Source organism: Miscanthus floridulus, chromosome 9, assembly GCF_019320115.1.
Source record: "Miscanthus floridulus cultivar M001 chromosome 9, ASM1932011v1, whole genome shotgun sequence".
Taxonomy (NCBI): domain Eukaryota; kingdom Viridiplantae; phylum Streptophyta; class Magnoliopsida; order Poales; family Poaceae; genus Miscanthus; species Miscanthus floridulus.
Window position 1 is genome coordinate 117706374 of NC_089588.1, and position 14924 is coordinate 117721297.

The following is a 14924-nucleotide window of genomic DNA, read 5'->3' on the forward strand; positions in this document are numbered from 1 at the left end:
CATTTGATCTATTATAATTTATAAAAAAATACATAAAGTAACCCCTAATAGTGCATCTAAATGACTAGAACATGACTTAAAATAACCACCTAAATTTGTATGCAAATGACCCACATATGCCATAATGGAAATATTTCAAATTAACCACCTGAATTATCATAAAAATATCCACGGTTGCCATTATATATATCGATATCTATATATCTCTATCCCTATCTATATCTATATCTACCGGTGGATGCGGCGAGCGGCAGTGGCCCGTCGATGGTCTCGACCAGCCTTGTGGATGGGTTCAGCAGGGCCACGCACATCAACGAGCTCACTGATTTTTTATTTTGTAAATTTATTAACATAGGCGGGTACTGTAATTAAATCCTGATTTACAGCTATCACAGAAGCAGAGGCGGGCGGCCCCCGGTTAATAGTTTTTGACCGCCTGAAAATGAATTTCGATAGTATATGCCGATGGGAGTAGCCTAGGCACCGGCCGGAGCACCAAGGGAGCTGCCCGCTGCAGCATCAGCGTGAAGGCCTCCTCCATATCCAGCTTCTCGGGCGTCTGCCCCGCCGGCAGCTGCCAATCAAACGCGTGCACCAGGGTAGCACTAGTGAGCGTGACCATCCTCATACCCCAGCTGAGCCCGGCGCAGATCCTCCGGCCGGCACCAAACGGGATGAGGCCGAAGTCGCCGCCCTTGACGTCCACGTCCGAGTGCGAGCCGCCGGGCAGGAACCTGGCGGGGCGGAACTCCAGAGGATCCGGCCAGACTTCTGGGTCGCGGCCGATGCCCCATAGGTTCACCAGCAGCTGCGCGCCACGCTGGATGTGGTAGCCGGCGGCCTCGCACTCATCGGCAGCAATGCGCGGCACCGAGAGAGGTGTTGTCGGGTGCAGGCGGAAGGTCTCCTTGATGGCCGCGTTCACGAAGGTGAGCCGCGGGAGGTCCGACTCCAAGACGAGTCTTTCGCGGCCGACCACGGCGTCCAGCTCGTCTTGTGCCTGCCGGAGCAGAGAGGGGTGGCGGATCAGCTTGGCGAGCGACCACTCCACTATGGTCGATGTCGTGTCAGTCCCCGCCACGATCAGGTTCTGCGTGCCACGCCATGCGTGTGTGTCAAGGAGCCAGGCAACAACAAGAAAACAAAATGAGTATGCATGCAGAGGTTTTTTTCTATGTTTGTCGCCCGCTAGTTCTACATGTGTGTAATAGTTTTGTCTTCATAGTTACTCTTATAAGTATGTGTGCATATAAGATTTTCTTATATGGGTAATGTTTCTAAGTTTAATTTGTGTTAAAATAAGTTTGGTACACAAGCTATGCATATAATTTTGTGTTCATATAATTGTTGACTATATACAAGCTATGCATGCATATAGTAGTTGTAGTGCTCAATAGGTATACGAATGCATGCATACTAGTTATGTGTATATGTTAAGTATAGCCTAAAGCACAAGCCATGATTGAGGTATTTTGTTTATGTAACAATGTGATTAGAATTTGTAGAGGTAGGCTGCTTGTGCAGCCTCTGGAAACCTTTGTTTGACCACCTGCGTAGCTCCATTCGGCAGTAGCGAAATATTCATCAAATTAAATTATTTGTAGATTTCTTGGGCTTGTGCTGTGGTTTTGTGCCATCCCTATTGTGGCAAAATGTATATGACTTAGAGAAGATCAGGCACGGTTTGGTAGCGCTTGCCTCTGCAGCAGCCAAACGGTCCCAAACGCCTCCACTTGGCACCCCTCCTTCCTCGATCTCCGCTCTCTGGAGCAAAACAAGACCAGGGAGCCCAAAAAAATAGGGCAAAATTGGCTACAAGACACTCAAAATGATCCCTCTTTGCTAGCGGACATGCAAAATGGAGCAGTTTACTGGTGGACACTGTCGTTGTTATCAAATTTGCTCCTAGACACTGCGACCAATAAAATATTCATTTCTTGCTTCTGAGGAGAGAGAACAGTGGGGAAATGTCCTTTTTGCGCCTTTCTTCTTCTTCCTCCCTCCTTTTCATATTTTTCCTCAGCTCACCTGGCTGCGCCGTGGGCATGAGGGCCGCCGCTCTGGAGCCAGCCATGCGTCGGGGCACACAGGGCACGGCGACGAACACACAGGACATGGCATCGGGGCACACATGGCACGACATCGGGGCACACAGAGCACGCATGAGGACCGCCCATGCCGCTGCCGCCCATACCGCCACGTCTGTGCTTGTGTGCTGTGCGCTGCAGGAAGGACGCGCCCCTTCGGACCGCTGCCGGTCGCCACCGTTGACGAGCACGCAGGAGCCGCGGGCGAGGACCCGCCCGGACAGGCGTGGCCACGAGGAGGTGTGGTGCCAGGTGCGGCCACAAGGGAGCACCGGTGCCTGCGCGGCGAGGCCAGACGAGGCCTGGAGGGAGCACCGGCGCTGCGCGGCGAGGTCTCGACGACGGTGGCGCCGGCGTCGGCGACAGGACCCGCAATCTGGGCGGTTCTGCCTCCCGCCGAGCAGTCGAGCATGGACTGCTCCATGGCCAACAGCAGCGCGGCGTCTCAGGCCCCACGGAACAACGCGTGGACGCACCGGTGGCCAGCTCGCCTGAGACCTCGAGCACGTTGTCCTACTTGATGGTCTGGCCCTGCACATATAGGTCCTCACCCTGCGGCTTCCTCAGGCCTCGGCTGCCCCTGGCTCCTGTCGATCTCCAGTCTCCACCACTTAGCACGTACGGGTGCTAGCTAGTGAGTGCCTCATGCTTGACAACCCGAGCGGTGGCGCACGGGCCAAGCAGAGCGGAGGTGCGAGCCCCGGTGCGGGTCTGTGCGAACGGTGGCGCGGCGCTTGTGCGTGGGTCGACGAGTGCGCATTGGCCCAGAGGGCGGCGGGCCGAGCGGTGGCGCAGAGCATGCGTCCAGCCGCGAGGAGCAGCAAGCTACGGTGGAGCACCTCGCCGGTGGCCTGCACGCTTGCCTCGCGTGTCTCCGACACCTGCGTTCCTCGCTCCCCAATCCATCTCCCGCCGCCGCCATCGCGCCGGCTGCTCCTGCACGTGCGCGCCGCCCGTGCCGGCTTCGCCCTACAAGCCGCCCTTGGACGCTTCGCAAGCACCTTCGGGTGCGTGGCCATGCGGGTAGTCTCGCGGAGCCCCACCTCGCCGCCGGCGGAGTCCACGCCGGCCGGATTTGGCCACCGGCTGTGCGCTGTGCTCTGCTCTTGAATAGTTCTAAACAGTCATATGGGCCCTGGATTGGTTTAACCGAAATGTAGGGGCCTACCCGCGAAAACGTGCTCGTGCCCTGGGAGGGAGGAAGAAGAAGAAAGGGGCAAAAAGGATATTTCCCCGCTGTTCTCTCTCCTCAGAAGCAAGAAATGAATATTTTATTGGCTGCGGTGTCCAGGAACAAATTTGACAACAACGAAAGTGTCTACCAGCAAACTGCTCCATTTTGCATGTCCGCTAGCAAAGATGGGTCATTTTGAGTGTCATGTACACTACTGGAGGCGCATGCTAGAAACCCTCGGCAAAGGCTTTGCCGAGGGCTGCCCTCGGCAAAGACTCCTCGAGGAATTTTTAGACGGCTAAGGGGTCTTTGCCGAGGGCCCTTTATCGGGCACTCGGCAAAGAAAAGACGCCGTCAGATGCCGGCGCCGTTGGCGGTTTCTTTGCCGAGGGCCGACCCTCGGCAAAGAAATGGTTTTTTTTTGAATTTGTTTGCCGAGGGCCGACCCTCGGCAAATAAAAGTTTTTATTTTTTTTAAATCTTTGCCGAGGGCCTCCTATATGGCCCTCGGCAAAGAAATTTTCAGGATTTTTTTAAAATTCTTTGCCGAGGGCCGGCCCTCGGCAAAGAAATGGTTTTTTTGAATTTTTTTAACCCTTTGCCGAGGGCCTACTCCCTGGCCCTCGGCAAAGAAATTGGCAGGATTTTTTAAAAATTCTTTGCCGAGGGCCGGCCCTCGGCAAAGAAATGGTTTTTTTGAATTTTTTTAACCCTTTGCCGAGGGCCTACTCCCTGGCCCTCGGCAAAGAAATTGGCAGGATTTTTTCCAAAAAATCTTTGCCGAGGGCTATTGCTTGGGCCCTCGGCTCCTTTGCCGAGGGCCTTGGTCATTGCCCTCGGCAAAGAGGCAGAAATTTAATTTTTTTTTTGTTTTTTGCATTCCATCGACACAAGCATTTCATATATATACATATATATATATCACACAGAACCCATTTTCTCACAATATATCACAACCATAATTGTGAACCACAAATCACAATATATTACAACGACAAGTCACATGTTCATCATCATTCACATGTTTATTATGACAAGTTAATAAAATCCAAGCACAAGTCACAACCATAAATCACAAATCACGCTAAAGTCCAACCACATCACCTAGCACGAGTCCTCATCAAGCTAGCCTATGAGACGATGGTGAAGGAAAAGCAGGGTCACCCGGTGACGCACTAGCGGGTTGATTGGAACCCGCGGACTGAAGCTGCACAAAGGAGCAGAGATTGCATGTGTGAGTAATCCGGGAAAACAGTTTTGAAACTTAGAGATTGCATCTAGTATTGTAGGAATACAAAAAGATTAGACTCAATTGAAAATTTCGGCAGCACCTCCCCTGCACGGGGAGGTTTCCAAAACCTGCAAGAGAAACGACGGCACGAACGCCGACATCCACAACGGCACGAACGCCGACATCACAACGGCACGAAGGCCGACATACATGCAAGGCACAAGCGAAAAGTGAACTTTCATACTTACAGGAGTAGCTGCAGGAATAGGAGGTGGAGGAGCTGAAAACTGCACAGGTACACCCGATGCTTGCCCAAGACTTTGCCATGATCACCATCATCTCCGCCATCTGCTTCTGCGCGGCCTCGAACGTGACCTTCTGGGCCTGCAGCTGTGCGGTCAGCTCCGCGTTCTGCTCTTGACTTTGCCTTTTTGTTCTTGCAGCTCGGCCTGCAATATTTCACTCCAATGTATCAGTAATGCAAATCTAATTTAGGTGTTTAAATATGTACGTACGATGAGTAAAAACAGGAATTACCTGGAGTGCTTGGACCTGCTGCAGTTCTGGAGACGGCCGTGGACGTATGGGCTGGTTGGAGCTCGTGCTCCGTGCTCGGATAGCGTCGAGGGAGGGAACAGTGGTGGAGTCGATGGCGCCGTCTGCAATCCACAGCCGCCCATGCTTCTTGCCTCCTCCGAGCCTCATGATCGCTTCTGCATCAATGGGCTCAGTGCGCACATTGTAATCTTCCCCATAGATCCCCCTTACCATTGACGTGTACTCTTGGACTTTAGTGTACACGTTCGGGTCGGAGTACACCTGGGGCGGGGCAGCCAGGTCGAAGGAGACAGAGGACGACGCCCTGCCCATGTGAGACATAGCCCACGCAGAGAACTCCGAGATCTCCTTGCTCGGGTGCGCAGCCTCCTGCGAGAAAGACGGGAAGATGGTGAGAAATCAAATAGAATTGAGCGTCAAAATAAATGAAAGAAATCACTTACGTATGCTTGTTTGTATCCGGGGAGGCTACGACTGCCTTGATGGTGAGTTGGACCTTGCCTCATCAGACGCTGTTCCCGCTGCCCCTCGTGCGTGTCAACAAAGTCCTGTGATAACCACTTGTCCACGATCATGGCCCAGCACTCAGGATACGATCGGCACCACCAGGGAATCACCTACAAGTCATCGAGTATTTGACATATAAGAAGAAATTGAACCTACTTAATATCAGAACGAATCATTATGAATGTTATTCGCCTACCTCAAGGTACTGGTCCCGGGTCAGCGTAATTCGTCTTGCTTGAGGCTTGGGGAGGAACTGCCTAAGTACCGACCTGTAGTAGTCTATGTGGGCCTGGACGCGCCCATGGTGGTGCATCTCGGTGACGTACTTCCTACAAGCTGCGGTAGCCGCCCGATCCGCCTGGGCCTCAAGTCCTTCTTCGGCCTTGAAATATTTCTGCATACAAAACCAATGTATCCATTCATTATTTCAATAAAAGATTTAACCAATGAATGCGATGTATTAAGCAATGTTGTGCGAGAGAGACTTACCCAAAACTCTGCCAATACTCGCTCCTGCTTGTTGCGGTAAGTGTCATCCGTGACCAGCGCGTACCTGTCCCAGTTGGAGGCCGGCTCCCGCACCACCGGCTCTTCGGACAGTTGCACAATGCCGGGGTACCATTTCCTGCACAAAACACCAAGGATGCTCGCGGGGGTGCGTGCTGGAGTACCCGACAAAACCAACCAGGCCCTACACAAGTGATTAAGAAAATTTATCAGTTTCTCTTAAGATTTCCAACATATCTTATGAAGTAGTTGTGATAACATCCATAGTTACTTACCTCTTTGCCATAGGCCGTATCACTGAGCGGTTGTGAGGAAGCGGAACCAGAGGGAGGCTCGCGGGACCTCGCTCGTAGAGAGTCCGGGTAGCGGTACCATCTCCCTCGCCCTCGAGCGCCTCGCCTCCCTCGCCCTCGAGCGCCTCGTCTCCCTCGCCCGTCTGCTGACCCCTCTCGTCCTCCGACGAGGACGAGGCCGTGGCCGTCACGTGCTCCTCCTCTAGCACCTCATCACGTGTCGTGGGAGGAGACCGCTGCCTCCTGCGGTGGCTGCCCCTGGTCCTCCTCTCGTCACCTCCTGCGGACGCTACCCCGGACGAACGACCCCTCACCTCGAAGGAGAGGGCGGTCTCTCCCGTAAACCGAGGGCGTGTCACGGCATGGACGTCTGCTCGCCATCTTTGTCCAATCACCTGCAATCACAAAGAATGAACAAGACTAATTAGTACATATATTAGAAATAGATTCAAAATATATAAACAAAACATAAATTAAAAAACCATAGTATTACATGTATTAGGAATAATCTTCATGATTGGGATCATAGGTCTCATCATCACTGTCAAAATTGTCCAAATGGGCAACACTATCCAAAGGTTCTATGTTGTCATCGTCGTCATTGCCTAGAAGTAATCGGCTCAAGCATTGCTATGTCCTTGGCATTTACCACCACATCTCCATCGACCTCGTCATCAACCGTTTCATTGTCTACTTCCATTTCGATTGCTTCGGGTAAGACTATCTCAAATGTGCCTAGTAGCCCATCTTCTTGATAGAACTGTCCATCATATGTGTTTGTGTTGAAGTTGTAATCATCATCGTTTGGGGCAGGTAGTTTACCATGTGGAGATACCTGGTGCACAATAGCCCAACCCTTAAGATCCTCTTTGTCTTGGTTGGCGTATCGAGTATAATACACTTGCACGGCCTGTTGAGCCACAATGTAGACATCTTTTCCAGGATAGATGGAATCTTCTCGAATCTCCACTAGCCCAAGATGAGGGGTTCGTCTCGTTGATCGAGGATTAAACCAGTGGCATTTAAACATGATAGGTTTAAGAGGTTCGTCTCCATAAAATGAGAGTTCATAGATTTCCTCAACTCTACCATGATAGTCGAGGCCATCAGTGCCGGACGTACAAACTCCGCTATTTGTGGTTTTTCGTTTGGGCCGAATCTGCTCGTAACTTGTTGTGTGGAAGCGATATCCGTTCACGTCATAGCCGGTAAATGACTTCACCCTAACATCACAGCCGTTTGCAACCTGTTTCAACTCGTCGCTCATGGACGAATCGGTCTGGGCCTGCAAGGTGAATCATGATAGATCGTTATATTAATCAAACATACGATCACCTTGGACGATCGAACGTACGAGCTAAATTGGACATTACCTTTTGTTTGAACCAAGAAATGAAATCAGGCCTCCCCGCTCCCACACCCCACGAAACAAGGGTGTCTTGTTCATGCGAGGTAGGATCCCTTGATTGATGCCAGAATTCACGAACAAATTCCCTGTCCGAACGAGAATCAATGGGGTTGGATGCAGAATAGTGATGGCATATTGAAATAAGTTCGTTGAGAACTTACTTGATGAACGGCTGCACCTCGGTAAGGTTATTCAACACATATAGCATGATACTGCGCCACTCTTCATTTCCCAATAGCTTTGGGGTTGATCCACTTGCGCTGCCGAGTTGGCCTTGGAAAAGGCTCAGGGTCAATTCATTTTCGCCAGTATTGTAACGAGAGGGTGGATTATGATTGCTAGGAAGGTTCGGCTTGTAGTATAGCGTTGTGAAGTTTGCCACCTCCTCCCGAAGGCATGCCTCTGCAATGGAAGCCTCAATTCTGGCTTTATTTGTACATTTTTTGTGAAGAGTCTTTAGACATCTCTCGATCAGATAGCACCAACGGGCCTGCACGGGCCCCCCCAAACGTGCCTCGGACGGGAGGTGCACAATCAGATGTTGCATCGGCAAGAAGAAGCCGGGTGGAAAGATCTTCTCCAGCTTATAGAGCAACACAGGTGCCGCTTTTTCCAAGTCCTGAGCGATGGTCCGAGATATCTCCTTGGCACAAAGCTGGCGGAAGAAAAAGCTCAACTCTACCAGCACTTGCCAGACATGCTCAGGGACATAGCCTCGGACCATCGCCGAAAGAAGCCGCTCAATCCATATGTGGTAGTCATGACTCTTCATCCCGTTGACTCGTAGAGTGCCTAAGTTCACTCCCCTGCTAATATTCGCTGCATATCCATCTGGAAACATTAACATCTGCATCCATTTTAGTACCTCCCTCCTTTGATCAATCTGCAAGACGAAATTGACCTTAGGCCTTTTCCAGTTCTTATTTCGGCCACTAGGAGGCTGCATCGCTTGATTCGGTCTATCGCACAACGTCGCTAGGTCCACTCTAGCCTTAACATTGTCCTTAGACTTGTCAGTGTCCATGAGAGTTCCCCAAAGTGCCTCGGCGATATTCTTTTCAGTGTGCATTACATCAATGTTATGTGGCAGGAGAAGGTCATCGAAATAGGGGAGCCTCGTCTAGCCGGATTTATGAGTCCACATATGTTCCTCACCATATCCCACAAAACCACCTTCTTCATTGGGCACGAGAGCATCTATCTGAACACGAACCTCGGCACCAGTCGTCAAGTGCGGTTTAGGGTCTGTCACTTTGACACCTTTCGTAAAAGCTGTTGATGTCTTCTCTAAATTCATGGTTTAGAGGGAGGAACTGACGATGCTGGTCGAACGACGAATACTTGCCACCCTTCTTCAACCAAATGAATCTCACGGCTTCCTTGCATACTGGGCATGGGAACTTCCCATGAACACACCAGGCGGCGAATAACCCATACGCTAGGAAGTCATGCAGGGAGTAGTGGTACCAAACATGCATTTTGAAGCTTGTGTTTGTAGCTCGATCGTATGTCCATACCCCCTTCTCCCAAGCGTGGATCAATTCATCAATCACAGGCTCCATGAACACACCCATATTACTCCCCGGGTGTCCAGGAATTATCAACGACAAGAATACGTTATGCCGTTGAAAGGAGATGCCGGGAGGGAGATTGAGGGGGATAACAAAAACGGGCCAGCATGTGTATGGGGCAGCCATCATTCCATAAGGATTGAACCCATCTGTTGCCAGCGCGACACGTACATTACGAGCCTCAGTTGCTTTGTCACGATGTTTGTCATTGAAATACGTCCATGCTTCAGCATCAGACGGATGTACCATCTTCCCAGGATTGTACCGTTTGCCATCTTTGTGCCATGTCATCTGTTTCGTGGATTCCTCAGTCATGAATAGCCGTTGGATCCTCGGTAGGAAAGGAAGGTGATGTAGCACTCTCGCGGGGATCGAAAGCTGCTTCTTCTGACCATCACCAGAGTCTACCTCTAGGTACCTGGAGGATTTACACTTCGGACAGTAATTTGCATCCTTATGTTCTTTCCTAAATAGGACGCACCCCTTCGGACAAACATGTATCTTGTCATACGACATCTTAAGCATACGAAGGAGTTTCTCTGCCTCGTACAAGTTCGTCGGCAAAGTGTGCTTCTCCGGTAGCATGGTACCAAACACGGCCAACATCTTATCGAAGCCTTCTCGACTCAGGTTTAACTCGGCCTTCAACCCCATTACGCGTCCAATCGCATCTAGCTGAGAAATCTTTGTACGCTCGTGAAGGGGTTTCTGTGCCGAGTCCAACATTTTGTAGAAGTCCTTTGCGGATTCCTCCATCTCCTCCTTCTCACATCGTTCAGCGAAGTGAGCTTGGTAGGCGTCATCTAGCATGTCTGCTACCCCGGCATCATCATCAAAAGCCTCGAGGCGTGCTCTCACCACCTCCGCTCTTATACGATCTGCTTCACCATGGTAGATCCACTGCTGGTAGCCAGGCATATAACCATTGAACACAAGATGTCTACCCATGGTCTTCTCGTCTACTTTTCTCCTATTGTCACATTTGCTGCAGGGACACCAAACTAGAGAATGTCCTCCTGCTCCTGGGCCAAATGCATGTTTCAAGAAACCATCTGTCCCCTTCACCCATTCATAGTCGTAGTCACTCCCGCTTCTCCAGCCCGTGTACATCCACTGACGGTCCTCCATCCTTTAACATTTACAGCATAGAGTATCGTGACCATCAATTGCATCTACGCGGTGTTCCTACTGTCTAATAGGTGAGGATAGGTCCTAATCCCACCCGCGGATGCGTAGATGAGGTCAGTTTTCATGCTCCGCTCCTCTCCGAGACAGAATTTCGGCAGCACCTCCCCGCTGTTCTCCCGATACACGTCCTGCAAGGGAGAGTGTGTATCCGAAGAACAACAGGGAGGTGTTGCCGAAACTCCTTCCCGGACCGGAGCCTTCTCAATTTTTTACCACAGCCTACACATGCGATAACATGACATCTCGCCAAGTTTCGTGATTTTCGGACTTCGTATGGATTTTATATAATTTTAAAACACTTTCCCGGCAAGTCGGTCGCCATGTTAGGCGAACAAGATGCGTGAAAATTTGATGCGAGCTCGTGGATAGGGACTCAACATGCACCAATTAACATGAATAACATTTTTCGAAACACTACATTGCAATATTCCATGCACCTGCAGTTCAAATTTGACATATTAAAAAAAAATCAAAGAATCGAAATAAATTAAGGAAATATACAAAACAAAATCAAAATTGGCCTAAATTTTAAAATTGAGTTCAAAACAATGTATTGTAGCACCACAAAAAAACTGGGCTAAAAAAACCAAAAAAAAAAATTGCCGTGGGCTCTTTGCCGAGGGCCTGACCCTGTGGCCCTCGGCAAAGAATTTTAAAAATAAAAATAAAAAATCTTTGCCGAGGGCCTATCCTGGCCCTCGGCAAAGGTCTTCTTTGCTGAGGGCCTAACCTCGGGCCCTCGGCAAAGCCGATTTATAAAAAAAAAAATTGGCCGAAAACTGGTTTTTAAAAAATCTTTGCCGAGGGCCTGGTCTGGGGCCCTCGGCAAAGACTTAAAAAAATAAAATTGCCGAACCTTTGCCGAGGGCCTAACGGGTGGCCCTCGGCAAAGTTTGACGGGAAATGGCCGCCGTGACCCAACGGGCCTACTTTGCCGAGGGCATCTTTGCCGAGGGCCGAGGCCCTCGGCAAAGATTTGATTTGCCGTGGGCCTGTCTTTGCCGAGGGCCGTACCCTCGGCAAAGGCCTCTTTGCCGAGGGCTCCTGTGTCTGGCCCTCGGCAAAGAGTCTCTTTGCCGAGTGCCCGATATTTGGCCCTCGGCAAAGTACGCGTTTCCAGTAGTGGTAGCTAATTTTGGCAAAAAATAGCTTCCCCCGGCTCCTCAACTATGTGTGCGTCCTCTTTTCCGAAACGCGCCTGTGTTGTGGAGCACCATACCACGAGGGCGCAGAGCCAACCTCCCGCTGCGCCATCGCGTTGAGAGGCTGGGTGTGGTTGCATCGATGCTCCTTGGCTATCAGAGTTCCTCCCCCTCCCCCCCCCCCCCCCCCCCCCCCCCCATGAAAAAAATTGCAGGCCTCTGGAGCAAGCGGACGAGGCTTCGTGACTCTAAGTTAGCAGATAAGGATAAAAAAGAAGAGAAAAAGGAAGAAAGGTAAAGAAAGGGTCTTATGGACATTTTACTGTTTTTATGTTTGACCGAACGCTGTTTTACCTAACGTTCAGTCACTGGAGCTGCTCGTGGAGCTTATGTGAAAAAAAGCTACTTCATTGCTGTGTAGCAGAGCAGTACCAAACGAACCAAAAAAAATTCTCCTTCAAAGCACGGCTTTTTGCCATCCTTGCTGTGGTCTGCACAGCCCTCATCGAAGTAGCAACCTGTCCGTTATTTTCTAACACTAAAGAACACCTCACCTAGAGCAGTTATTTAGAAAACATATCATGGGTAAGTCATGCATGTAGGATTGCACAAGAGCTGGCACTGGAAGAATGTCCACTCAAATTATTCCTGACCTGGTTATTCTATAATATAAATATTTTAGAAAAAAAGACTAAAAATAAAAGAACTCGTAGTTAACCACTACCTGGTATTTTCATGCATTGGCCTGGCCTAGGGAAGATAATGTTGTCATCAGACAGTTAAAAATAAAAAAGGTAGCCATTACCTGGGATGTGCATGCATTGGAGTATTGAACTGGCCTAGGGAAGATAATGTTGTCATTATTACCTGGGATTTGCAAGCATTGGAGTATTGGACTGGCCTAGGGAAGATAATGCTGTCAACAGGCAGATCAAAATAAAAAGAACGATAGGTAGTCATTACCTAGGATGTGCACATGGGGTATTAGACTGGCCTAGGGAAGATAATGTTGGCACCAGGAAGTTATAAAAATAAAAAAAAGGTAGGTAGTCATTGGGTGTGCTGTGTGCATAGGCAGTCGCCTATGGAAGACAATGCTGCCTGGGAAGTTTTGTAGGTATTTTTGTCTCACTTATGTTTATCCTTTTATTTTCCGTGCAAAATCATTTCGTCTCAAAATATCATGATTCCCCAGACGTCAAGGCCCGTTTTGGTTGCAAATTTGAAATGTCTTTTTTTATATACTCTGGATCAGATAGCTGCGACAGATATTCAAATTTTCCTTTAGTTTTTGTTGGCTTGTGTGTGTGGCAAAACGAGAACAACGTACCAAGATCAGTGCCTTGGCGTCGGTTTCGGTGATCCTATCCTCCTCGCCGCCAGTGAAGGGCCGCGCGTCGTTCTGCACCATCGCGAGGAGGACGCTCAGCAGGTCCTTGTCCTTGCTTTCCTCACTGGCCGTCCTAACACCAGCAGCCTTCTTCTCAGCAATGATCCTGTTCATCATGTCGTCGAACCGGCGGTGCAGCTTCTTCATCTTGGCCACCACGCCCTGCGGATCCAGCCACCGGAGCGCTGGGACGAAGTCCCCAACGTTGAGCACCCCGCCCACCTGCAAGACCTCGAGCACGATCTCCTTGAACTCCCTCGCGCCGTCATCATCGCCAGTGGCGGCGAACACCCGGCGCCCCACGGCTGCCAGGGACAGCGCGTTCGTCGTGCAGACGTTCACAGCCTCATCGACTGCCACCGGTGACGCCGATGCCGCCACGAGCGACCTCACCATGAGCGCGGCCTCGCGCTCCCGCACAGCGCGGAAGCGGTCGAGCGCACCTGGGCATAAGAGGTTCATGGCGCACACCTTCCGCTTGGCGCGCCACCGCGGGCCGTAGGGCGCGAACACCATGTCCTGGTAGTTGTACGCCATGTACTCACCGCCGGAGTTAGGCGGGCGGGAACTGAAGTTGGCGTCGTGGCCGCGGAGGAACTGCTCCGCCACGGTCGCCGACCCGGCCACCACCACGTCGGAGCTGCCGAACCGCAAGCGCAGTAGAGGGCCATAAACCTTGGACATCTCGTGCAGTGTCTGGTGGTGCTTGCTGCCGCCCAGCTGCGGCAGGTTGCCCAGCACCGGCCAGCCCCTTGGGCCGGGTGGTAGCGGCGCTCGGCGCCTCGTCAGCTGCCGCTGCTTCCAGAAGAGGACGCAGCTTATGGCCACGGATACCACCAAGGTGGAGACGAGAAGGAGAGAGGTTGGGAGGTCCATAGCGATCGAGCCCGTGCCCATGCTTGCAGTTAGTTTATCTGTGCCTTGCTTATTGCATGATTTGGCAGTTATATATATGCCCATTACACAGTAAGTAACAAATTTCAGCCGGCCGAGCAGTTCGTGAGCAATCTGTTGTAGCTATAATTTTGTATTAATAGAACAACTTCTTTGAACAAGTAAGCAAACTAGTGTGCCAAGCTTAACACTTGCTGCCATGCCAGCTCCGCAGAAATCTATAAGACAGCGATGGACACGAAGACCATCCAACCTTTTCCCTACCGGCGTGCAAGAATGACGAATGTTGATTACAATCTGATGTATATATGATGAGGTGAGATCGGTCAAACATTCAATTTCGTTTACTTGTTTCAGTTTGATCTGTTGTTGCACTGAAGAAAAGAAACAAGCGGAGGGGGATAGCAACTGGAACACACAAGAGAACTCTACAGCAGTTCCGTATCCTCTAATATAGGTAGATGACTACCGAGCAGTTCAGCATCCTCTTATCTGGAATCATAATACAGGTAGATGACGACTACCACATAATATAGGTAAACGACAACGTACGTGCATATTCTACACATTACTACAGCTAGGCAATCTAGCAAACATAATTTTATATATATATATATATATATATATATATATATATATATATATATATATATATATATATATATATATATATATATATATATATATATATATATATATATATATATATGTATGTATGTATGTATGTACAAGCAGACTTAGCTGCACGTACGTACATTCAGTACACACTACTACAGAGAGGTGGTATTGGAGTTGAGTTTTTATATTATGCAAATTCCATATTCAAAATCATATATACGCCGATGGGAGTAGACGTCAACGGAGCGGCACGCTGCAGCCTCAGTGTGCTAGTAACAAATCTTTAGGTCCCTATTTGGGTTTGGATATTTGATGGAGACTTGCAAGGTGCCGGTTTTCGCGGAAGCATCACAATG

At 50.0% G+C, this 14924-nt stretch overlaps 1 protein-coding gene across 1 annotated transcript; it reads right to left on the reverse strand.

Annotated features, from left to right (window-relative positions):
* Positions 1-418: 418 nt before the first annotated feature.
* Positions 419-13932, reverse strand: LOC136480697 (flavonoid 3'-monooxygenase CYP75B4-like). Its single transcript, XM_066478166.1, has 2 exons — positions 12997-13932; positions 419-1090 (listed from the first exon to the last, which is right to left on the reverse strand). Exons 1-2 carry the CDS (start codon positions 13930-13932, stop codon positions 419-421), a joined length of 1608 nt encoding a protein of 535 aa, XP_066334263.1.
* Between the last annotated feature and the right edge of the window lie 992 nt (positions 13933-14924).

What these genes read in the sequence shown, in the direction of transcription:
- LOC136480697 (XM_066478166.1), bottom strand. Translation starts at nt 13,932, where the DNA reads ATGGACCTCCCAACCTCTCTCCTTCTCGTCTCCACCTTGGTGGTATCC. An exon ending in ACGCCAAGGCACTGATCTTG is followed by an intron (nt 1,091 to 12,996) that starts GTACGTTGTTCT and finishes CGTGGCACGCAG; the next exon opens with AACCTGATCGTGGCGGGGAC.